Genomic DNA, 24,562 nt, shown 5'->3' with positions numbered 1-24,562 from the left:
GAAATACCGGGAGTAGCATCCCTGACCCCTTTCCTGCTCCGGAACCACCTCTATCGCACCTTTTCTCAATAAAGTTTGAACTTCCTCCTGAAGGAGTAACAGGTGTTCCTCTGAGCAATATCCCTGACAAGGAGGGTAATTTGGAGGGAATTCCCGAAAGGGAAGGGCATACCCATTTTCTACGAGATTGAGAACCCAAAGATCTGATGTAACCGATTCCCAATCCCGTAGAAAGTGGGTAAGCCGACCCCCCACCGGACCCACATGATCCTGAATGGCGGATCTAGGGCTGCTTTTCCGTGGCTGGGGGGTTGGAGGAGGTGGAGGAGAAAGAGGCTTGACGTCCTCGAGGACGTGCTCTCTGCTTTCCCCTGTATGACCTATACAAGGTATTTTGCTGCTGCTGCTGTTGACCTGGTCTATATGAACGAAAGGAAGAGCGACCAAACCCTCTGAATTTCCTGGTTGTAGAACCTCTGATCTGAAGGCCAAGAGATCTAGCGGTTGCTCTGCTATCCTTGAATCTCTCCAAGGCCGTGTCAGCTTTCTTTCCAAAAAGTCCTTCACCATCGAAAGGCAAATCCAATAAAGCAGACTGCACATCAGCTGAAAAATCAGATGACTTCAACCAAGCCGAACGCCTTGTGGCAACCGCTGTGCCCATGATTCTTGCCACCGAATCAGCAGTATCGAGGCCGCTTTGTATGACCTGACGGGCTGCCGCTTGAGAGTCAGATAAAACTTCCTCAAAGTCTTTTCTGCTATCCTCCGGAACCTTAGGGATCAATTAACGCATAGAGTCCATGAGTGCATGTACATATCTACCCATAAGGCAAGTGGCATTAGATGATTTTAATGCCATACTAGCAGAAGAAAAAGTCTTTTTGGCGACTTGATCCTGTTTCCTGGCCTCTTTGTCGCCAGGCACATGCGGAAAAGCACCAACCGACTTCTTAGAACAAGCAGCCTGAATCACCAAGCTCTCAGGAGAAGGGTGAGAGGACAAGGCAGGATCTTCAGGAGCCACTCTATACCTCCTAGCCACACTTTTTGAAACTGCAAGAGCAGAAAAAGGTTTCTTCCATACTTCCATAATGGGCTCTGTTAAAGCATCATTAAATAGTAGTAAAGGTTCTACCGCTGAGTTCGGAGAATGAAGAACCTCAGTCAATAAATTTTACTTAAATTCGACAGTAGGTAAAGTCAAACCTAAAAATCCTGCTGCCTTCTTCATAACAACGTGGTATGGCTGAACATCTCTAGAGGGTGTATCAGACCCCGAAGGTAAAGCCCAATCTGGAGAAAATTCAAGACCACTCGCCTCTGCCAGGTCCTCGAAATCATTCCCATCCAGCTCACCTTCTTCCAAGTCTGAATGAGACTCAAAATCTCAGTTCATCTAGGAGACGTTGAGCCTCTATCCTAGACCTCAGTTTTACTCGAAGTGCAGCCGGATCCAATGTCGAATTCGACGGCGCCGGAGCCGACGTCGGAATCGAATCCGAAGGTTTGGAAGGATGTTCCATAGACTTGCTTGGAGCCGGCGACTCCGGAGCCGGAGTCGCCGACTTCGGTCGAGCCGGCGTCTATATCGGCGTCGACCTCGGTGGAGCCTGGTACTGCCACAGCGGGGTCGGGGCTGGCATATATGGCATGAAAGGTGCCGGAGCATATGCGTGAGGTACACCCAAATTAAAAGCCATTGGACCCATGGGACCCGAAGGTGCTCCAGAGGGGTGCCATGATCTTGAGAAAACACCATACATCGTGTTTAGAAACGCAGAAGGGTCCTGACCTGGAGCTGGAAATGGTGGATGCTCAGGTTGACCTCGAGGCAGATTAGAATCTGTTAAATTAACAGGATTCGAAGTCTCCTCTTCAACAGGAACTCCATCGGCGTCCTCCGGATTCGAAGATGGAGCCGGAGACGGATCCGGAACCGGAGTCGGAGAATGGACTATCGACTCCGAAGGTGAGGCCTCAACTTCCTGATCTGACACTTGTGGAGGAATTACCTTCGACTTCATTTTCTTTGGAGATTTCGATCTTGAGCCAGACCTATCATCCGAATGACGTCGGGACTCATGTCTCCTCTTCTTATGTTTTCTACGAGAGCCGGAAGCATGATCAGATGAAGACTTCGAGACCGACGCCTCACGAGATCTCGATCTGGACCTCGACTTCGATCTCTTCGAGTGTTTTGAAGATTTTCTAACTTTACTCGCCTTCAGCTTAGCCACAAGAAGTTTTGACTCCCTTTCTCGCAGAGCCTTCGGATTCATTTTCTGACACGACGAACAACCATCCACGTCGTGGTCAGAGCTCAGACACCAAATGCAGTCTTGGTGTGGGTCCGTAACGGACATCTTTCCACATTCTCTACAAGGCTTAAAACCTGTTTTCTTTGTCGACATGACAATCGAAGAAAAAGGGCAGAGAATGGAGAATCTAAGAAAAATAGTAACAAAGTCACCAGTAAAGCTACAGAGTATCCCGAAACCGTTAGCGTCGACGACGGCGGAAAAAAGGGAACTGATGTCATCACGCCGGCGTGGGCCTGTTATAGGCGTCGGTGACGTCAACGGAGTCGCGAGCGATGTCGTGTCTTTATGACGTCCAGGCTACAAAAAGAATTTCCGAATGTTGCTGACGCAAGGGGATATTCACAAGGTGAGGAATCCACACGGCAGATGTATCTATCAGAAATATCGTTACACAAGTAGTAACTTGTGCAACTGAAAGACGCGTTAGTGATAGATTCCTTACCTTAGAATAGATACCCCAGCAATACCAACCCCGGTGGTGGGTCTGCGAACCAATAATCACACCAGAAAGTCCTGGAGGACAGAATGGCCAAAGAAGCCATCCCTCCGGACTTGACTGTCCAGGCAGCTGTGTCTTGCAAACGTGTGCAGCGAGGCACACGTAGCCGCCTGTCAAATGTCCTGCAAGGGCACTTCCTAGCCCAGGGCAGTTGTAGTCGCCGTGGCCCGGGTGGAATGAGCCCGCAATCCAACAGGGGGCTTCTTTTTAGCCAAGGAGTAACATGCCTGGATACACAAGATGATCCACGAGAGATGGTCCGCTTGTGCACAGCTTTTCCCTTCTTAGCGCCCACGTAACCAACAGAGTTGGTCCTCCACCCGGAACTGGCGTGTGCGATCCAAGTAGAATGAAACCGCAGGTTTTGGGTCCAGACGGTGGAACCGCTCTTCCTCTTTAGAGGGATGCGGTGGCGGAAAGAAGGTGGGCAAGGCGATAGACTGCCCGATATGGAAGGCCGTGACAACCTTGGGCAGGAAAGATGGCTTAGTACGCAACACAACCTTGTCCGGATGGACAGAAAGGAAAGGGGGTGTACATGAAAGAGCCTGGAGCTCACTCACTCTCCTGGCAGAGGTGATGGCAACCAGGAAAGCAGTCTTCAAAGTAAGAAGACAGAGAGGACAGTTGTGAAGTGGCTCAAAGGGAGCGCACATCAGAAACGTAAGAACCAGGTTCAAGTCCCACTGAGGCATCACAAACGGAACAGGAGGGAACATGTGTGTGATGCCCTTTAGAAAACGAGTTACAATAGGGGACTTGAACAAAGAAGGTTGATCAGGCAGCCTTAGGAAGGCTGAAAGGGCAGAAAGGTAGCCCCTGATAGTGCCCAGAGCAGAGCCCTGCTGGGCAAGAGAGAGAAGGAAGAGAAGAACCTCAGAAAGAGGGGCAGCAAGAGGATCCACAGCCTTTGCTGCGCACCATGCCACAAATCTGTTCCACCTGCAGGCGTATACCGACTTTGTGGAGGGACACCTGGCTGCCAGAATGACATTACAGACTTCAGGAGGCAAGTCAAATGGCCTCAACTGTCGCCGCTCAATCTCCAAGCATAGAGGTGGAGACTGGACAGGTTCGGGTGGAGGACCGTCCCCTGCTGCTGCGACAGAAGGTCCTCCTGAAGAGGCAGACGAATCGGGGGATCGACTGACATACTGAGTAGCTCTGGATACCAGTACCTTCGTGCCCAGTCTGGAGCCACACGGATGACTTGGGCCCGGTCGCGCTTGATCTTCTTCAGCACTCTGGGCAGAAGTGGTATCGGCGGAAAGGCGTACAATAGACCGCAACTCCACTCGCGACGAAAAGAGTCTCCGAGCGAGTGCCGCCTTGGAAATTCCAACGCGCAGAACTGATGACATTGCGCGCTCTCTTCGGTGACGAATAGATTTAACCAAGGCTCTCCCCACTGCTGAAAGAGGCCTTGCGCCACGTCCAAGTTCAGACGCCATTCGTGATCCATCATGCACCGACGGCTGAGTTCGTCCGCCCTGGCGTTCAGAGAACCTGCCAGGTGTTGAACCACCAGGGTCACGCCCTGATATTCCAGCCACTGCCAGAGGCGCAGAGCCTCATGACAAAGGGTCCACGACCCCACCCCGCCCTGTTTGTTGCAGTACCACATGGCTGTGGTGTTGTCCGTGAACACCTGCACTACACTCCTCCGAACAGAGGGGAGGAATGCCTTCAGTGCTAAATGAATCGCCCGCAGCTCCAAAAGGTTGATATGGAGCCGGGAATCAGCCGGAGACCAGAGGCCTCTGATCTCCGCCTCTCCCATGTGGCCTCCCCAGCCCTGGAGGGACGCGTCCGTTACAACTACGCGCTCCGGTTGGGGAAGGGAGAGGGATCTGCCGCTGACCCAATCGCAGTCCGTGAGCCACCACTGCAGCTGTCTCACAGTGCCCTCCGAGATCAGGACATGGTCGGATAGGTTGCCCTGATGCTGGGCCCACTGAAACTTCAGGTCCCATCAGAGCCCGCATCCGCCACCGGGCGTGATGCACCAGAAGGATGCAGGAGGCCATCAGCCCCAGAAGCCGCAGCATCAACCTGACCGAGACTCGGGACAAAGGCTGAAAGAGTGGAATCATAGCCTGAATGTCCCAAACTCGCTGTTCGGGAGGATAAACCCGAAACTGCGCCGAGTCGAGAACCGCTCCGATGAAGAGGAGCTTCTGAGAGGGGCACAGGTGTGACTTCGGCACATTGATGGAAAACCCCAGCAGGGGTGCAGGAGGTCTGCCGTCGTCTGGAGGTGGTTGACGACTGTTTGGGGCGAGCCCGCCTTCAACAACCAGTCGTCGAGGTAGGGGAAGACTAAAACCCCTAACCTGGGCAGATGAGCTGCGACCACCGCCATCACCTTCGTGAACACCCGTGGGGCGCTGGGAAGGCCGAAGGGGAGCACGGTAAACTGAAAGTGCTCGTGGCCTACTGTGAACTGCAGGTAATGCCGGTGGGCCTGCAGGACGGGGATGTGGAAATAAGCGTCCTGAAAGTCCAACGCTACCATCCAGTCTCCTGGGTCCAGGGCAGCTAAGACCTGAGCCAGTGTCAGCATTTTGAACTTCTCCTTCCGGAGGAAGCTGTTGACGTTCCGTAGATCCAAGATAGGGCGTAGGCCCCCATTTGCCCTTCTTGGGTACCAGAAAGTAGTGGGAGTAGCAACCACACCCTACTTCTGGCCCAGGAACGCGCTCGATGGCGCAAGGGTACTGCTACGCAAACATCTCTGGATCCAGTCCAACGCCTGGGGATATTCTAAGGTAAGGAATCTATCACGAACGTGTCTCTTTCAGATAATTATTTTAGTCCATTACCTTCACGGAACAGGCATTTCCTTGTTGATTTTGCATCCGCTTAAACATGAATAAACGTACCCGTTTTACCTACGACTACCTGTACTCCTTTGAATTTAAAGTGGAATTTTCCAGAGCATGGAGGTGCATTCTCCATAAGAGTGTGGGCTCTCACCAGAAGGGGGGTCAAAAACATATCTGATGGCAGGCTGGACAATAGCAGTCAGTCAGCACACTAGATAATGGTGTGAGTTTCAGGTGGCACTGTAACAGTTCCCTCTGGGTGCCTGTTTTAATAAATTCATACTGATGCTAGTAGTGGATTTAAGACAAAGTGTTTTTATTTTAACTTTATTTTCAGTTTAGCAAAGACAAACAAATATGCTGCACAGGTTGTATAGTGTACACCTGCAGCCATACAGTATAGAAATAGACGTGCAACTTGACAAATATAGTGGGGGGGAAGGGGCGGTGGTAGGCAACTTGTACATTCATAATTACAGGGCATGCCGCTACCGGGATTGCAGAAAGCTCGAATCATCAAGTTAAGTCTGCTGTAACATCAGAGGCTTTTCTAAAGAACAGATAGGCTTGGAGAGTCTGCCACATATTTTTTGGTCTGGACGTTGGTGGCTGCAAAGAGGCGTAAAGTTAAGATAAGGCGTTCGATACTAAACACCATAGGTTTCAGTGAACCCATCATGTAGCTGGGGAGCCCTTAATAACCAGTGCCCAGTACATATACTTAAAATAGCATCCCTGTTCACTTGTAGTATCTAGTAATTGTACTTGACAGCACAGGGGCATATCAGCTCCTGCAGATATGTCCTCACATGTAAGATAATGTACCCTGCCTTCGGGCTTTAAGGCCTGTTTGTAGGGGTGACATATACTGCATGTAGTGTCTGTGAGCATGGCACACATGGTGTGTGCCATGTCGTGTTTTCACGCTTATTTGCACTATTTCACACAGCCTGCAATGCCAGTCTACAGGTGTTTGGTGATGGGTCCCTTAGGGTGGCATAATACATGCTGCAGCCCTTAAGGATCCTCTTTAGTACCCATGCCCTAGGTGACAGAGGTACCATTTACTAGGACTTAGCGGTGCTTAAGGTCTTCCCAATTAAGGTACAATTGCACAGTTCACTTTTTTTTAGGGAAAGCGCACTGCGACCTGGTTAGCAGGAACCTAGTACATTTCAGTCAAAATTGCATAAAACAGGCAAAAAGTGTGGGTGACCATGTCAAAAAGGGACACTTTCCTACAACCCTCTATTGTAGCACCAGATTAGGGCAGTCTAAGTAAATTGACCCTTTTCTCATTAACTTCTTTGCTGGCCTTTGCTTTCCCAAAGCACACATTTTTCTGTTGCTTATTTCAAATTCTGTTCTGCATGGCCATTGTGGACAGCGAGCATCAGCAAACTCCAGAGGACAAAGGAACTGTTTCTCACTCCACCTGTTGCAAGGTTTCAGCTCCAAGCCCCAACATCACATTAGGATAAGATTGTCCAGAATGCCTTCAGATCAAGACAGTTGTATGAGGGGTTTGGCACAGCATGACCCTCAAGAGAACTTAGTGGACAGTTTAGTCCATGAGTATTGCTGTAGTCATACCCAGCTTAATGCTGCTGACAACTTCATACGATGCTGGTGCCCTAAGCTAGGGAAGTAGGGCAAGATGTCCTTCACACACCATTACTTGTATAAGATTACACTTCTTTGGCAATTCAACTTAGTATCATTCTCTGCAAAATATATCAGAAAGAAATGAGCAAAGTAGGAAAGGGGAGTAGGGTACCAAATGGCATTTGTGTTGGACTTGGCCCTTTTGGCAGGATCACCCCGAAACGGTTTGCTTTTGCATAGTCTGTTTCTGTAACCTCGTGTTGGTGATTTTAGGCCTCTGCGCACTTTTTCACTGTGGTCCAGTGTAAAGTGCGTGCGCACTCTGTGTATGTGTGGTGAGTGGCCTGCCCTCCCATAGGAATGCATGGGGAATATGTGTGACCATGGTAGTTCCTGATGTGTGGGGAGTGCAGGGTCGAGTTTGGTAGGTGTGACCTCGTGTGATTAAATGCTGCGCGATGATGTGCGCGGATTTATCGTGTCTAGTGTGGAAGTGCCACTTCTAGAAGTTGGCATGTCTGTGCAGTGAATGTGAATTGAGTGTCTGGCTTGTGATTGGCTGGTATGCCTGGCTCCAGGAGTCAGGATGGGTCTGCCCCGGTGGTGAATGGAGAGATCTGCATGTTGATGGGAGGGAGGAGTGCACCTGGGACCTGAATAGGGCTGGGCCTTCCCTCCACAAAGCTGGCTCCACCCCCTGTGGTGGGTCTGATGTCCCTGACCCATCCTGTGAATAGGCAGAGGGACTGAGCAAAACAAAGTACTCAGGAACCTGTTGCATCTGGTTCGCCCCTTGCCTGCACCTTTTTCAACAAAGGAAATGGTGTATAAAAGAGGGGCTGTGACCCCATGAAAATGTTCTTGTTTCCGGACTTGAATCTACCAGGGGCGTGCTGCTGTTGGGGCCCAGGGGAACACTTGCCTCCCTGGGCTCTGCCCAGCCCCTGGATTGCTGGTGGACTTCTATCTGGACACCCTCCTGCCCTCTTCACCTAGGAGGACTTTGTTGCTGGGACCCTCCTTGCTGTGGGGGTCATTTCTGGGGCCTTTGGTGATTTCTGGGCCCCCAGCGCCTCGTGGGCGCTTTATCATGGTTTCTGGGCAGAGTGCTGTCGTTTTCCCTGGGGGGGGGTGTTTAAGCGCTCCTGCCCTTTAGCTGGCAGCGCGGGTGCCATCACGCTTATTTTAATGTCCCAGAGTGCGCAGGTGCCCACCCTGCGTCTTCGTTTGCTTGTAGAAATTATTAAGGGTGCCATCTCTCTTTATATTCGCCTTAACGGGTGCCCACCCCATTTCAACTTTTATTTTGTACTTCGAGGGTGCCCCCCCTAGTTACTGCCACCGAAAATCACCGCCGACATAGCCGTTCGCTGCCCGCCTGGTTGTGGGCGGGCCGCCAGACGGAAAAGGAAGTGATGTTACTGTGTAACATCATGGGGCTCCCGAGTGAAGGGGAGAGCCCCGCAGTAGCAGACGAGAGAGCCCCGGGTCCCAGGAGGGGGCCCGGGTGAAATGGTGCAGCAGCGGCCGAGACCACCGATAGCAGCGCAGAGCTTCCGGGATCAAGGAGAGAGCCCCGTGTCGTGCTGCAGGAAGCCACCCCGAGCCTGCCCGAGCCGGTGAGTGGGGGCGGGGCGGGAAACATGACCGGTACTCCTCTTCCAGGCAGCCCAGCTTGACAGAGGGCTGCCCACACGGAAGGAGCATGTGGTGTACGGGGCCCTAGCCCCGCTACGCATCAAGGCACCATAGGGGTGCCAGTCTTCCCGATCAGCCCCGGATGGCAGAGGGCCGCTCCAACGTTCCGCATCTTTGTTCCTGAGCCTGCGTGGCTCCAGCGGGCATGATTATTGTAGGAGCCAGAGTGCTCCAATGCACACAGTTGTTTCAGACCCAGAGTGCTCCAACGCGGTGCACTGTTTCTTCCAGAGCCTAGAGGGCTCCAAAATGCGCAATATGTATTTCTTGAGCCAGAGGGCTCCAACGTTTTGGCGCAGTTTTGCTCCTAAGGGCTAGTGAGGGCCCATGTCGCAGTTTGTTTCCCAGCTGCCCAGCAAGTAGTGGTCAGCTGCACCATTTAGGCGCCATTTAGTGCCAGCTGCAGCGTTTAGTCCCGGTTATTGTTCTCAGCTGCCCAGCAAGTAGTGGGCATCTGCAACATTTAGGTTTGCGCCGGTGGCGCACCCCTGACTGGCGCTGCATTGGCAGCGCGCCCTGACCTTCTGGACAGAGGGCATTTGACCCCCTTCTTGATGGCCAGTTGGCCTGGGGGACTGGTAGAGGTATAGGGCACAAAGCCCTAATGTGATTGATATGTGCTTTAAATGTGGTGCTAGGAAATGTAATGCATCTAGTATGTTTTACGCACCCTGTGTTGATACCTCTAGAGATGGTTTTACCTATGGAGGTTTGTGTTAGTGAGATTGTACTTCACTGTGAATTACGCCCCTAAATGTGAGTTATACTTAGGAGGGAGGGTCTAATGTGTTTAGGCTAGTGAGGAGATTGCCTACTGTGTTTATACTGGTTAGCCCTAATGTGATTTATGCGTAATGTGCAATGCCTTTATGCCTGTAAATGTGTTTATGCTTAGGAGGTTGTTTTGCCTAGTATAGTTTATACTAGTGAGTTTGTGTCCCTGCGTGATCTATGCCTATGGTGATTAGTATTGCGTAGTGTGCACCTACCTTTTACCAGTGGTTACTGGTTGTGTCCTACACTTGTTATTCTGTGCTACAATTATTCTATATTCTAGAAGTGCTATTTCTGCTAAGTGTTGATCCTGAAAGTGGCCCATGTGGCCCTGTCATGTGTAAATAATCCCTTGTTAATATTGCCCGTGCCAGTTGGCACAATGTATATGGTGTGATTACTATCTGATGTGTTTTAAGAATACAAAAGGTATTTTTATTTAAACCTTGTGTGGAGTTCCTTTTGTAGTGTGCCTGGGATGTTGCTGTGGGCGTGCGCAAATGCTTTACACATTGCCTCCGGGATAAGCCTGTCTGCTCGTGCCAAGCTACCAAGGGGGGTGAGCAGGGGTTATCATTGGCGTGTAACTCCCTTGCCCTGACTAGAGTGGTTGTTTCTGCCTGGTTTTGGCACAAGCCTTAGCCAACCAGAAATCCCAGTTCCAACAGTATTCAATTTCTTTATTTTTTTTACGGTACATCTTTAAAGCAAGATGCAGTATGCAAAAAACGGTCTTTAAAACCAGCCTAGCTGCTGCCTGTTTGTTACTGTATCCAATGTTAGTCTGTTTAATCAGTAAAAAGGGTTGATTTTTCTCTGCACTTCATTAATAAGTTAACTCAAATGCTTAGGACGTGTTGAGTTTACTGTAAAAGCAGCTCATTGTTATCAGGCAACTCACCTTCTTTACAAGGTCGTAGCTGAGCAGAAAACGGAGTGAGGGTAACCTAGTTACCGGCCTGGATATCAAGGTTGGAACGCTTTCCCAGGGGAGTTTTTGCAAGTTCTGTAGAAATAGAAGTTTGAGATTTGTCAAATGTGGTAATTTTATTCATGCATTCTTATCAGATTCACATAGTGTCTCAGTAGTTCAAGCCCATTCATATCACTTTTCAAATATAACAATCTTTATTGCAGTTATATTGAGTAGCATCCAAACAATCTGTGATGTCATGCCGTGGGGGATGGAAATGCTCCCATTAAGGAGTCAGTGGGATAAGAAAGTTCATGGGACAAATAAGCGCAGAAGTTTGCTTGTGTTAAACAAAGTCTACTCTCTTTTCATATTACTTACATTAACAGGTCTCCATAAATCCACTCGACATACTATAACAGAAACGTTATCCACCATAGCGACTTGTACTGGTTGTCTCCTATAACAACTTTCTTCAAAAACATAGCAGTGGGCAGGGTGCCCAAAATCCTTTAAACCTCATATCAGCTAGGATCCAAGTACATTTTTAGTGGTCCAGCTAGCACTCTCCTCGAACCCACTGTTCGCCTAACTCAGTCATTTACGGTGCCTACTTAGATCAAGAGGTCATGGGTGAAGGTGGACAAGTATGTTTGGGGAATGGGAAGTAACATTTCCCTTCATAAAAATAACTATGGAGTACAATAGTTTAAGTTTGCAATGATCAGTTCTCAAACAGACTTTAATGCTGCTAAATTATATATAAACATTGTTCCCACTTTTGTACCCTCCCCTCTTGCACACAATCCTCCCCTCAAATGCTCTCCATCATCCCAACAGTCTCTCCCAAGACTAATCTAATAGACACACATATATATATATATACACACACACATATATACATACATACATATATACATATATACATATACACACACACATATACACACACACACATAAATACACACCCACACACGTACACACATATATATACACATATATATAGGGCAAGAAGGATGGACGAGTCCTGAGTACCGCTTTGTCCGGATGGACAGATAAGGAGGCTTAGATGAAAGAGCCTAGAGCTCACTCACTCTTCTGGCAGGGGTGATGGCAACCAGGAAAGCAGTCTTAAGCGTGAGAAGCCTTAAAGGACAGTTGTGAAGAGGCTTAAAGGGACCTCACATTAAATAGGTCAATACTAGATTCAAGTCCCACTTAGGCATAACAAAAGGAACAGGAGGAAAGAGGCGAGTTATGAAGTTTAGAAAATGATTTACAACTGGGGACTTGAAAAGAGAAGGTTCATCTGGAAGCCGAAGGAAGGCAGAGATGGCCGAGAGATAGCCCTGGATAGTGCCCAGAGCAGAGCCCTGTTGGGCCAAATGAAGGAGGAACAAGAGAACCTCAGAAAGAGGGGCAGAGAGGGGATCCACAGCCTTTGCTGTGCACCATGCCACAAATTTGTTCCACCGGCAGGCGTATACCGCCTTAGTGGAGGGACGCCTGGCTGCCACGATTACATCACAAACTTCAGGAGGCAAGCAAAGACATCAACTGCCGCCGCTCAAGCTTCACATAAGAAGGTGGAGGCTGCACAGGTTCGGGTGGAGGACCGTCCCCTGCTGCTGCGACAGAAGATTTTCCCGAAGAGGCAGTCGGATTGGAGGATCGATGGCCATGTTGAGCAGCTCGGGATACCAGACTCTTTGAGCCCAATCCGGAGCCACAAGAACGACTTGGGCCCGGTCGCGCCTGATCTTCAGCACTCTGCGCAGAAGTGGTATAGGCAGAAAGGTGTACAACAGACCGCACTTCCACTCGTGACGAAAAGCGTCGCCTAGCGGGTGCCGCCTAGGAAATTCCAACGCGCAGAACTGCTCACATTGCACGTTCGCTTCGGTCGCGAATAGATCGAACCAAAGCTCTCCCCACTGTCGAAACAGACCTTGCACCACCTCCGAGGTTCAACGCCATTCGTGATCCATCATGCACCTGCGGCTGAGTTCATCCGCCATGGCGTTCGGAGAACCTGCCAGGTGTTGAACCACCAGGGAAATGCCCCGATGTTCCAGCCATGTTCCGAGGCGGTGGACCACTCGACATAGGGTCCACGACCCCACCCCGTCCGGTTTGTTGCAGTACCACATGGCCGTGGTGTTGTCTTAACACCTGCACTACTCTCCTATTAACAGAAGAAAGTAATGTCTTCAGTGCAAGATGAATCGCCCGGAGCTCCAGAAGGTTGATATGGAGCCTGGACTCCGCCGGAGATCAGGACACTCTGATCTCCGCCTCTCCCATGTGGCTGCCCCATCCCAGAAGGGATGCATCCGTCACCACTGTGTAATCTGGTTGGGGAAGAGAGAGGGATCTACCGTTGACCCAATCCTGGTTGAACCACTGCGATTGTTGTGAAATGCCCTCTGCGATCTGAATGCAGTCAGACAGATTCCCCTGATGCTGCGCCCACTTGAACTTCAGGTCCCACTGCAGAGCCCGCATATGCCACCTGGCATGATCGACCAGCAGGATGCAATGAGACCCAGCAGCCTCAGGGTCAGCCTGACCGGAACCCGGGTTAGAGGCTGAAAGATCTGAATCATAGCCCAAATTCAGGAGGATAGATCCGAAACCGCATCGTGTCCAGAACCGCTCCGATGAAGAGGAGATCCTGAGAGTGAAATCAGGTGTGACTTCGGCACATTGATGAAGAACCCCAGCTAAAGCAGATCGGCCGTAGTCTGAAGGTGGGAGACTACTTCCTGAGGCGAGCCCGCCTTAAACAACCAGCCAGCTCAGATGGGGACGACTGAAACCACTGATCTGCTTTCCTGAACACCCGAGGGACGCTGGTAAGGCCAAAGGGGAGCACAGTAAACTGAAAATGCTGGTGGCCTACCGAGAACTGCAGGTAATGCTGGCAGGACAGGGATGAGGAAATAAGCGTACTGCAAGTCCAACGCTACCAACCAGTCTTGCGGGTAGGGCAGACAAGACCTGAGCAAGCGGCAACATCTCAAACTTCTCCTTCCGGAGGAAGCAGTTGACGTTCCTGAGATTCAAGATAGGACGCAGGCCCTTGTCCTCCTTGGGAACCAGAAAGTAGTGGGAATAACAACCATGACCTACTTCTGGGACAGGAACGTGCTAGATGGCTCCCTTGGCCAAGAGAGCTGTAACTTCCTGCTGAAGAAGGGCCAGGTGATCCTCCGACATGCAGTGGTATTGCGGTGGCATGGCTGGAGGGGTAGCCTTGGAGGGGAGGGAGTAGCCCCTTCGGACTATCAGCAAAACCCATCTGTCCGACGTGATGGTGCACCAGTGGGAGAGGCGACGGCAAATACTGGCGTTTGATGGGCCTGAAATGTCGGACTTGGAAGGTTTAGAGGATGCTGAAGGGGGGTGGTCCCTGGAACCATGACGGTTGTTCCCATGTCCCCGCGAAGGTTGGTTAACTTGCTGCGGCCTGTGGCTCTGGGTGAAATGTTCGGGGGGGGGGGGGGGGGGGGGGCACATCTTCCGTACCCACGAAAGAGGTGAAAAGAAAAGCAGACTGAGCAGGGCTGGTGGAGAGGTCCAAGGATTTGGCAGTAGCCCGTGAGTCCTAGAAACGCTCTAGAGTGTTGTCTACTTTGTCGCCAAAAAGGCGACAGGCATCAAAGGGCATGTCCATCAAGGTGTTCTGGACATCCCCTGAAAAGCCAGTATATCTCATTCAGGCATAGCGAGGAAGCGCTACTGACATTGAAATAGTCCTGCTCAGAGAGTCGGCTGTGTCCAGCCCACAACGCACGGCAAACTTCGCTGCATCCCTCCCGGCAGCAACACCCTAGGAGAGCAACTGTCCGGGCCTCCTCCAGACACTGAGGCAGAATATGCGCAACCGTATCCCACAGAGTGAAAATAATGGTCTTAGAGACATGCAATGTTAACCGACCGCAGACAAACTGGCGAAACAGAAAATCTTCCCAAGATGGTCCAGCTTCTTGGAATCCTTTCCGGTGGAGCGGTAGGGAAAGCGCTCCTGGAAGCGAAGGCTTGGACAACCAAGCTCTCCGGGGTGGGGTGTTGGGACAGTACAGTGGGTCCATCATCCTGTCCATGGGACTGGACAATGTGCCCAAAAGGACGTCGGTGAGGGACGCATTAAACGGCAGCAGGGGCTCCGAAGAGCTCGCAGCCGGTAAGAGCACCTCCGTCAGGAGGCTGGTCCTGACCACCACTGTAGGAAGCTAGAGGTTGAGAGCCTCGACCACCCTACGCAACACCACTGCATACGACACTCGGATAGCCATAGCCACGGAAGGAGGAGACAACATACCAAGGTTGGGGGGGGGGGGGGGGGGGGTGTCAAGACCACTGGCATCCCCCAGTTCCTCTCTCCAGTCCTGCTTCGATTCCATCTGATCAGTTAAAGGGTCACCTGGCCCCTCCCAGTTCTCCTCCTCATCTTTTGGGTGCCAATCTGGCTGAAAAGGGACCCCAGAAGTGAACAGGGGCACAAAAACCCCTCTTGGTGCCAGATCCGGCATCGGGTGACGGCGGACCAGGTCCCCATCAGGATGGAGACCTGGGTAGACGCTGCCTGCGGGGGCGACCGGCGTTGAATGCGGTAATGGTGCCGGAGGAAGCAGCGCCGGTGGAGGTGTAATGAGGTCAACCGGCGCCAATCCGGATCCATGCATGGATCCAAGGGGGGCCTGAGGCGCCGGGGCCAACGGCAGAGAAGGCCTGGGCCCCCCAACCGGTTCCTCGGGGCCCCAAGGCACGCAGGCGGGTCTGGGTCACCCAAAGAGGACATGCATCACCTTGTAGAACGTACGAAGCTAGGCGGGAGTTGCTCTGGGTCCCGGAAAAGGAGGGAATTGCGGAGTCAACTCTTTGGGCACAGCATGTGGAGCCGCGGGAGGGGCACCACCCGCATCCCTTGTCAGGTTGGCCGACCGACGAGAAGTCAAAGAGCGATGATGCTTTTTCGATTTCTTATGCTTCGACTTATCCGACCCTGAGTGCGAAGACTTCGATGACTTGGACGAATGGTGTTGGTGGCTCAGAGACCATTGCCTCTACCTCCCTGGCGACCGGGACCTCGAACGGCATGGAGCCAAGTGCAGGCGCTCAATCAGCTTTTGGGGCCGCTCCCACAAAGCCTTCGGCGCCATCGACCGGTGGTCTGAGCACATGGTCGTGCTCCAGGCAAAAGAGGCACACGTGGTGCGGATCCGTCACAGACATCAATCGGTTACAGGAACCGCATGCCTTTTAGCCGGGCATCCCTCGTGCACCATGAGTCGATGGACTCAAAGAAGTCGACAAGTCGAGAAAGAGTCAATCGATAAGTGACTGGAGGTACCGCTCTTCCCAGATCTGCGCTGGCTGGCGCGGAAAAAGAAATAACTGATTTCAGCGTGCGAGGGCGGCGTCTAAGTAGCTGCCACAATGTCATCCCGGCGACAACGCCAACGACGGATGCGGAGCCGACCGACGCCACCTTCCGACGCGCAGAGGTACTGCTCACTAAAAAACTTTCCAGACCCAGTCTTGACGCTTGGGGGTAATTCTAAGGTAGGGAATCTATAACTAACGTGTTTCTTTCAGATTCCATTTTTAACTATATAATTGCAATTTGTCATTTCCTTTTCTTTACAATTAAAATTCGGCGTAAAGTCCACATTAGCAAGTATTTAAGTTTTTTTTCTTTAACTTTTTCATCTCCTTACTACAATTGTACCCGGAACAAATGAATTCTTTGAAGTACATTTTCATTGTCCTTTATGTATTTCCAGACCCAGAATGTGCCATTGTATATTGATTCCACTAAAGTGCTGATATTTGTTAAAGAAATTATGTATTATTGCACAGGGAGATCCTTTATGGTAACAATGCTTTTAAAATGACCAGTGCCTTTCATTGAACTTAATTCATTTTCAGTCATGGAATACATACAGCCCAATGTATCTATGTCCTACAAGTTAGTCGCACTTCACTTACATGATTAATTCAAAAGTCACTAGTGCTGTATCCTCTTCTGTAAAGTATAACCTCATGATCATATATGCATCATTCTGAACCAAAGATGTATTATTGCACAAGAGAGGCCTTTGAAAGTGACAATGCTTTTTTTTATGACAATGCTTTTCAAGTGACAATGCTTTTTAAAGTGACAAGCACCTTTCACTGATCTTAGTAATTTAGATGGATTACACTTCCACATTCATGGTATGCATAAAACCCAATGTATCTATGTCCTATATATCCGTCACATTTCAATTCAATGATGAATTTGAAGTGACTAATACTGACCCTTTTTGTAAAGTACAATATAATCCACTCCTATCACAAATTTAAAGTGCTTATCCTTTCAGTGAAGTACAGTCTCATCTTATTCACGTAGATCTAAGCCAGGGATATATTCTTGCACAAAAAAGGCCCTTTGAACTGCTAACGTTTTTAAAGTGATAAGTGCTTTCATTGATTTTATTAATTTAAGTGCATTACAGCAACATCCGCTATCACTGCGTAAAGTACAGTCTCCACTCCCTAGACCCCATTCTGGGCTGGGAGTTGCATTTGCACAAGAGCCCATTGAAATACCAATGTTCTACGGATGACAAGTACTATTCAATTTTTTTTCAAAAATGCTTGGCTCTTTCCAGCCTATATTAATGTGCCAATTATTAAGTACACATCCCATTGCTATTCATGAATTATGATGACTTAGAACACACACACTGGAAGATGTGTGGCGCAGCAGCCAGGGCGGCTGACGACGGACGCTGGGGATCACAGTTCGATCACCGGCAGCAGGGGTCTGCCCAGCACCATGTGACTCTGGGCAATAGCTTGCTTAATCTTCCAGACGGCCCCCAGCGCCGGGAAACCTACGGGTAGCTGTGCGCTTTACAAATACAGGATTATTATATATACACACATACATACACATACATACATACATACACACCCATATACATACTATATACATACCCATATACATATATATACATATACATACACACAAATACTATATACATACACATACAATATACATATACATACTATATACATATACATACTATATACATATACATACCATATACATATACATACCATATACATATACATACCATATACATATAATATACATACCATATACATATCTATATACATATACATACTATATACATATACATATACATACACACAAATCTCCCTGCACACTTTTTCCTGATAACTGAAAAATAGTTTCGTAAGAGCACTCGCATGGTCCCCTTCGGCTGGCTGAGAAGAGAAAGCCTCTGGAAAGTGTACAACACAGAAGACCTGCTTCTGCAAAAGGGACCAGCAGAAGATCAGGCAAGGCTTAATTCAGAGCGTAAGGAACAAGCTTATCTTTGATAAATGGGGGAGCATTAACCTAATAAATCTTCCACGATGTCGTCGTAAACTGGGAACATGGTGGCCGGCGGCTAAGTGGGGCAGGAGCTCTGCTACCTTCTGTGAGTAAAGTGTTGGTGAGCAGTGGTGTACGGAGTAACGTGGGGGTCTTTTTGGGTGGAAGGTGCATTGGGGGGGAAGAAAGTGCTATGAAGGATCACCCGAAACCACCTGTACAGCGCGCATACATCACTCGGCAACAGCACTGCAAGAGAAAGTCTGGGTGGCCGAGGGCATTCTCCTCTGATGCGGAGTCGGAGTGTGGGCGGAGGCAGCGGCACACCAGATTTGCTTCCAGGGGGTTCTAGGCAGTGCCATTCAATCAGGGAGCAATTTGAGTGGTAACGCACAAGTTACTACTTGTGTAACGATATATCTGTAAGAGACATTAGTTAGTGATAGGTTCCTTACCTTAGAATATCCCCAGGCGTCAGACTGGATCCAGAATTTTTTTGCATAGCAGTACCCTTGCGCGTCGGTAGGCGTCTTCTGTAGCTCAGAGTCTGTCGTGGGCGCCGTGATGACGTCGGAGTACTTAGACGCCGCCTCCGTGTGCCGACGTCAGTTCTTAGAGACCGTTTTTCCGCGCCAGAAACGCAGAGCCATGTTAAAAACCAACACTGGTGCCATTGAAACTAGGGCCCTGAAAGGGGATGACCTTAACCCTAGATATCGGTTCACAGAACGGGAAGGATGGGTGGGTCGGTAAGAAATCTATCACTAACTAATGTCTCTTACAGATATATCGTTACACAAGTAGTAACTTGTGCATCTGAAAGAGACACGTTAGTGATAAATTCCTTACCTTAGAATAGATACCCCAGCAATACCAACCCCGGTGGTGGGTCTGCGAACCAATAATCACACCAGAAAGTCCTGGAGGACGGAACGGCCAAAGAAGCCATCCCTCCGGACTTGGCTGTCCAGGCAGTAGTGTCTTGCAAACGTGTGCAGCGAGGCCCACGTAGCTGCCTGACATATGTCCTGCAAGGGCACTCCCCGGCCCAGGGCAGTTGTAGTCGCCGTGGCCCGAGTGGAATGAGCCCGCAATCCAACAGGGGGCTCCTTTTTAGCCAAGGAGTAACATGCCTGGATACACAAGATGATCCACCGAGAGATGGTCCGCTTGTGCACCGCCTTTCCCTTCTTAGCGGCCACGTAACCAACAAAGAGTTGGTCATCCACCCGGAACTGGCGTGTGCAATCCAGATAGTACGAGAGCGCACCTTTTGGGTCCAGACGGTGGAGCCGCTCTTCCTCTTTAGAGGGATGCGGTGGCGGAAAGAAGGTGGGCAAGGTGATAGACTGCCCGATGTGGAAGGCCGTGACAACCTTGGGCAGGAAAGAAAGCCTAGTCCGCAACACAACCTTGTCCGGATGGACAGAAAGGAAAGGGGGTTTAGATGAAAGCCTGGAGCTCACTCACTCTCCTGGCAGAGGTGATGGCAACCAGGAAAGCAGTCGTCAAAGTAAGAAGACGGAGAGGATAGTTGTGAAGTGGCTCAAAGGGAGCGCACATCAGGAACATAAGAACAAGGTTCAAGTCCCAATGAGGCATCACAAACGGAACAGGAGGGAACATGTGTGTGATGCCCTTCAGAAAACGATTTACAATAGGGGACTTGAACAAAGAAGGTTGATCAGGCAGCCTTAGAAAGGCTGAAAGGGCAGAAAGGTAGCCCTTGGTAGTGCCCAGAGCAGAGCCCTGCTGGGCAAGAGAAAGAAGGAAGAGAAGAACCTCAGAAAAAGGGGCAGAAAGTGGATCCACAGCCTTTGCTGTGCACCATGCCACAAATTTATTCCACCTGCAGGCCTATACCGATTTTGTGGAGGAACGCCTTGCTGCCAGAATGACATTACAGACTTCAGGAGGCAAGTCGTTCTAGTTCAAATAACTTTATTTCGATTTCTCAGAGGAAATCATAAAAGTATACAATTATTTAAAAATATAACAACATTAAATCATAATACATTTCCAAATAATCCAAAAAAAGGCAACATTAAACTGCATTATTGGACATTTCCATAAAAAATAAAATCAATAACCATTTCTCTAAAAAGAAAAAAAAAAAAAAAAAAGGCAAAAAGGAGACATCATAATACATAGTTACACAGTTCTGATTTACACGAGATAAATCAATAACGGTTTCTGATTGCAAGAGCCGATCTGATGAAACTTAATACGGCATTACAGATCTTTTCCGTTGACAATGATAACAAATATTCATAACCTTCTTTGTAATAAGGCGTTCCAAGGGATAATAATAGTGGTCTAATGAAGGAATTTCTTGGATCTTTGTACAAGGTACAGAATAAAATAAGATGTAGAGTGTTTTGTGACACTTTATTATTACAGGGACAACAGGGTAATGTCACCTTCCAACCCCCCTGCTCTGGGAAAGCAAAAAGGAAGTGTAAGGTTCCGAGACGAAACCTAGTAAGATAGAAGCGTCCTTGCATTTTCAAGATATATGTTAAATAAAATGGGCGCACTAATTTTCCCTGTACACGTAGTACCTGTTCATTACCACCCAAGGATCCCAATTTCTGGCTATATGCTTTTTTAATGATAGTTTTAGAGTCCTTTTTCAAGATATCAGGGTTTTTAAACATAATATCTAACCCGATTTTATCAAAGGTATCTCTGACATATCGAAGCCAAGGGATTTCCCCAAAGTGCTCAAGTGTAAGACAATCTGTAAGAATATCTTTCGTCAATTTCAAATCATCAGATTGCCAAACTTTAGACCATAGTAATAAGGGTGCAATATGAATAGTATCACAAACAAACTCAATTCCAGCCTCACTATGACAAAAAGAATTTGACGTACCCGAAGGAACGCATAATAGGCGTTTTAAACATTTGTTCTCCACAATCTGTATTTTGTCGCAGTTCTGTGACCCCCAAACACCAGCACCATATGTTATAACAGAAACACATTTAGCCTGGTACAGGGATATCATTTCGGCAATGCGTCGTTGTCCTAGTTTACTGGCAAAACGAAAGAGAGCCTCATTTAGCTGTGAAACCTTCTGTGCCCGGTTTAACAACAACGGTTCCCAATTCAATTTTTTATTAAAAAGGTTGCCCAGATAATTAAAATTATCAACTTTCTCTATGCCAAACTCCCTCACCTTGAAGTTGCGGATTTTCGCGTTCTTCTTTTGACCACACATCATGGTAAAGGATTTGCTAAAATTGACCCCAAGATCTAATTTTCCCATAAATAAATCAAAGGCATTCAGACAAGTCTGCATGCTATTGGGGGTAAGGGTCATTAGCACAGTATCATCAGCATATGGCAACATTGGGATCTTTTTACCATTAATCTTAGGAAAGTCAGCACCAGTTTCAATCAAAAAGCTTTCTAAACCGTTCGTTTAAACCAAAATTAAAAAGGGAGCTAGTATACATCCCTGGCGAACTCCTTCAGTAGAAAAGATATGCCTGGTTTTTTCACCTCCAGGACCATATCTAACCCTAACTGTTGTAGCAGCATGCAACCTGCGGAGCAGAGTTACCAAAGGCTCCTCAAAACCCATAACCTCCATCATACACCACAATTTCTCCCTGCATACAGTGTCGAAAGCACTAGACAAGTCCATGAATGCCAAACAAATAGGACTTCTTTTGGCACCCATGTACTTGCCCATAATCAGTGCTAAGTTCAGGCACTGCTCAGTAGTACCCTTCCCTCTTCTGAACCCATACTGTGACTCTACAATGATCCCTGATGATTCTGCCCAAGTTTCCAAGCGTGCCAATATCACTCTACCCATTAATTTACAGGACCTGCAGGCGTATACCGACTTTGGGGAGGGACGCCTGGCTGCCAGAATGACGTTACAGACTTCAGGAGGCAAGTCAAATGGCCTTAACTGTCGCCGCTCAATCTCCAAGCATGGAGGTGGAGACTGGACAGGTTCGGGTGGAGGACCGTCCCCTGCTGCTGCAACAGAAGGTCCTCCTGAAGAGGCAGACGAACCGGGAGATCGACTGACATACTGAGTAGCTCTGGATACCAGTACCTTTGTGCCCAGTCCGGAGCCACAAGGATGACTTGGGCCCGGTCGCACTTGATCTTCTTCAGCACTCTGGGCAGAAGTGGTATAGGCGGAAAGGCGTACAACAGACCGCAACTCCACTCGCGACGAAAAGCGTCTCCGAGCAAATGCCGCCTTGGAAATTCCAACGCGCAGAACTGATGACATTGCACGTTCTCTTCGGTGGCGAATAGATCTAACCAAGGCTCCCCACTGCTGAAAGAGGCCTTGCGCCACGTCAGAGTTCAGACGCCATTCGTGATCCATCATGCACCGATGACTGAGCTCGTTGGCCCTGGCGTTCAGAGAACCTGCCAGGTGTTGAACCACCAGGGTCACGCCCTGATGTTCCAGCCACTGCCAGAGGCGCAGAGCCTCCTGGCAAAGGGTCCACGACCCCACCCCGCCCTATTTGTTGCAGTACCACATGGCGGTGGTATTGTCCGTGAACACCTGCACTACACTCCCCCGAACAGAGGGGAGGAATGCCTTCAGTGCTAGACGAATCACCCGCAGCTCCAAAAGGTTGATATGGAGCCGGGACTCCGCCAGAGGCCTCTGATCTCCGCCTCTACCATGTGGCCTCCCCAGCCCTGGAGGGACGCGTCAGTCACAACTACGTGCTCCGGGTGGGGAAGGGAGAGGGATCTGCCGCTGACCCAATCACGGTCCGTGAGCCACCACTGCAGCTGTCTCGCAGTGCGCTCTGAGATCAGGACATGGTCGGAGAGGTTGCCCTGATGCTGGGCCCACTGAAACTTCAGGTCCCACTGCAGAGCCCGCATCCGCCACTGGGCGTGATGCACCAGAAGGATGCAGGAGGCCATCAGCCCCAGAAGCCGCAGCGTCAACCTGACCGAGATCTGGGATAAAGGCTGAAAGAGGAATCAGAGCCTGAATATCCTGAACCCGCTGTTCGGGTGGATAAACCCGAAATTGCGCCGAGTCGAGAACCACTCCGATGAAGAGGAGCTTCTGAGAGGGGCACAGGTGTGACTTTGGCACATTGATGGAGAACTCCAGCTGGTGCAGGAGGTCTGCCGTTGTCTGGAGGTGGCCGACGACTGCCTGGGGCGAGCCCGCCTTCAACAACCAGTCGTCGAGGTAGGGGTAGACTGAAAACCCTAACCTGCGCAGATGAGCTGCGACCACCGCCATCACCTTTGTGAACACCCGTGGGGCGCTGGTAAGGCCGAAGGGGAGCACGGTAAACTGAAAGTGCTCGTGGCCAACCGTGAACCACAGGTAGCGACGGTGGGCCGGCAGGACGGGGATGTGGAAATAAGCGTCCTGCAAGTCCAACGCTACCATCCAGTCTCCTGGGTCCAGGGCAGCTAAGACCTGAGCCAGTGTCATCATTTTGAACTTCTCCTTCCGGAGGAAGCCGTTGACGTTCCGGAGGTCCAAGATAGGGCGTAGGCCCCCTTTGCCCTTCTTGGGTACCAGAAAATAGTGGGAGTAGCAACCACACCCTACTTCTGGCCCAGGAACGCGCTCGATGGCCCCCTTGGCCAAGAAGGCCGGCTCATGGAAGATGACCTCTCCAAACGGCGAAGTGCCCGACGGCGTTGGGACCGAAGCCCCCGACCCGCTAGTGCCCCCAGACGGGTCCACTGGGCCCGAAGGCGCCGCAGAGCCCGTCGGAGGGGTGAGGGACCTCATGGCCATGAGGAACCGCTCGATCTCCTCCGGGGTCGCGCGTGGCCCAGGGACCGGAGGGTGTGGGGCTGGACGAGACGCCATCGACTCAGACGGAGCCGCGTGGGCGGTGTCACCCGAACCCCCTGCCACGTCGTGCGAGCGTCGAGGGAGTCGGAAGAGCGATGACGTCTCTTCGACTTCTTGTGCTTACCCGACGACTTCGACCCTGAGGAGTGATGTCGACTCCCGGAGCTATGGTGGCTCCGCTCCCGCGACCGGTCCCTCGACCTCCGTCCTGACTGGGACCTCTCACGGCGCGGGGCCGACTGCCGGAGCTCGAGTCGCTTGCGGGACCGCTCCCGCCTAGCTCTCGAGGTTAGGGCCCGGCAGTCGGAGCAGGTCTTGTCGTCATGAACGACGCCGAGACAGTGGAGACACCGACGATGAGGGTCCGTGACCGACATCAGTCGGTCGCAATCCTCACAAGGCTTAAAACCTGGCACCCCTTCTGGCACCGTTCGAAGACTCGAAGGAAAGATCAAAAAGGATCGTAAAAAGTTTTAGTCAAAAAATGACTAAGGTACCACTTTTGCCGGATCTGCGCTGCTGGCGCGGAAAAAAGAAGAACTGACGTCAGCACGCGGAGGCGGCGTCTAAGTACTCCGACGACGTCATCACGGCGCCTACGACGGACGCTGAGCCGCAGATGACGCCTAGCGACGCAAAAGGGTACTGCTACGCAAAAAAATTCCGGATCCAGTCTGAGGCCTGGGGATATTCTAAGGTAAGGAATCTATCACGA

At 50.1% G+C, this 24,562-nt stretch overlaps 1 protein-coding gene across 2 annotated transcripts in view; it reads right to left on the bottom strand.

Annotated features, from left to right (window-relative positions):
* Positions 1-24,562, bottom strand: part of ESPL1 (extra spindle pole bodies like 1, separase) — a 588,475-nt gene that overhangs the window by 65,580 nt on the left and 498,333 nt on the right. For both annotated transcript variants that reach the window (XM_078687592.1, XM_078687600.1), the window contains one exon: positions 10,627-10,731. In XM_078687592.1, coding sequence (XP_078543718.1) covers positions 10,627-10,731 — 105 coding nt within the window. The remainder of the gene's footprint in view (positions 1-10,626; positions 10,732-24,562) is intronic.

The sequence above is a fragment of the Lissotriton helveticus genome, chromosome 1_1 (genome assembly GCF_964261635.1).
Source record: "Lissotriton helveticus chromosome 1_1, aLisHel1.1, whole genome shotgun sequence".
Taxonomy (NCBI): Eukaryota; Metazoa; Chordata; class Amphibia; order Caudata; family Salamandridae; genus Lissotriton; species Lissotriton helveticus.
This window is presented reverse-complemented; position numbering and strand designations above follow the sequence as displayed.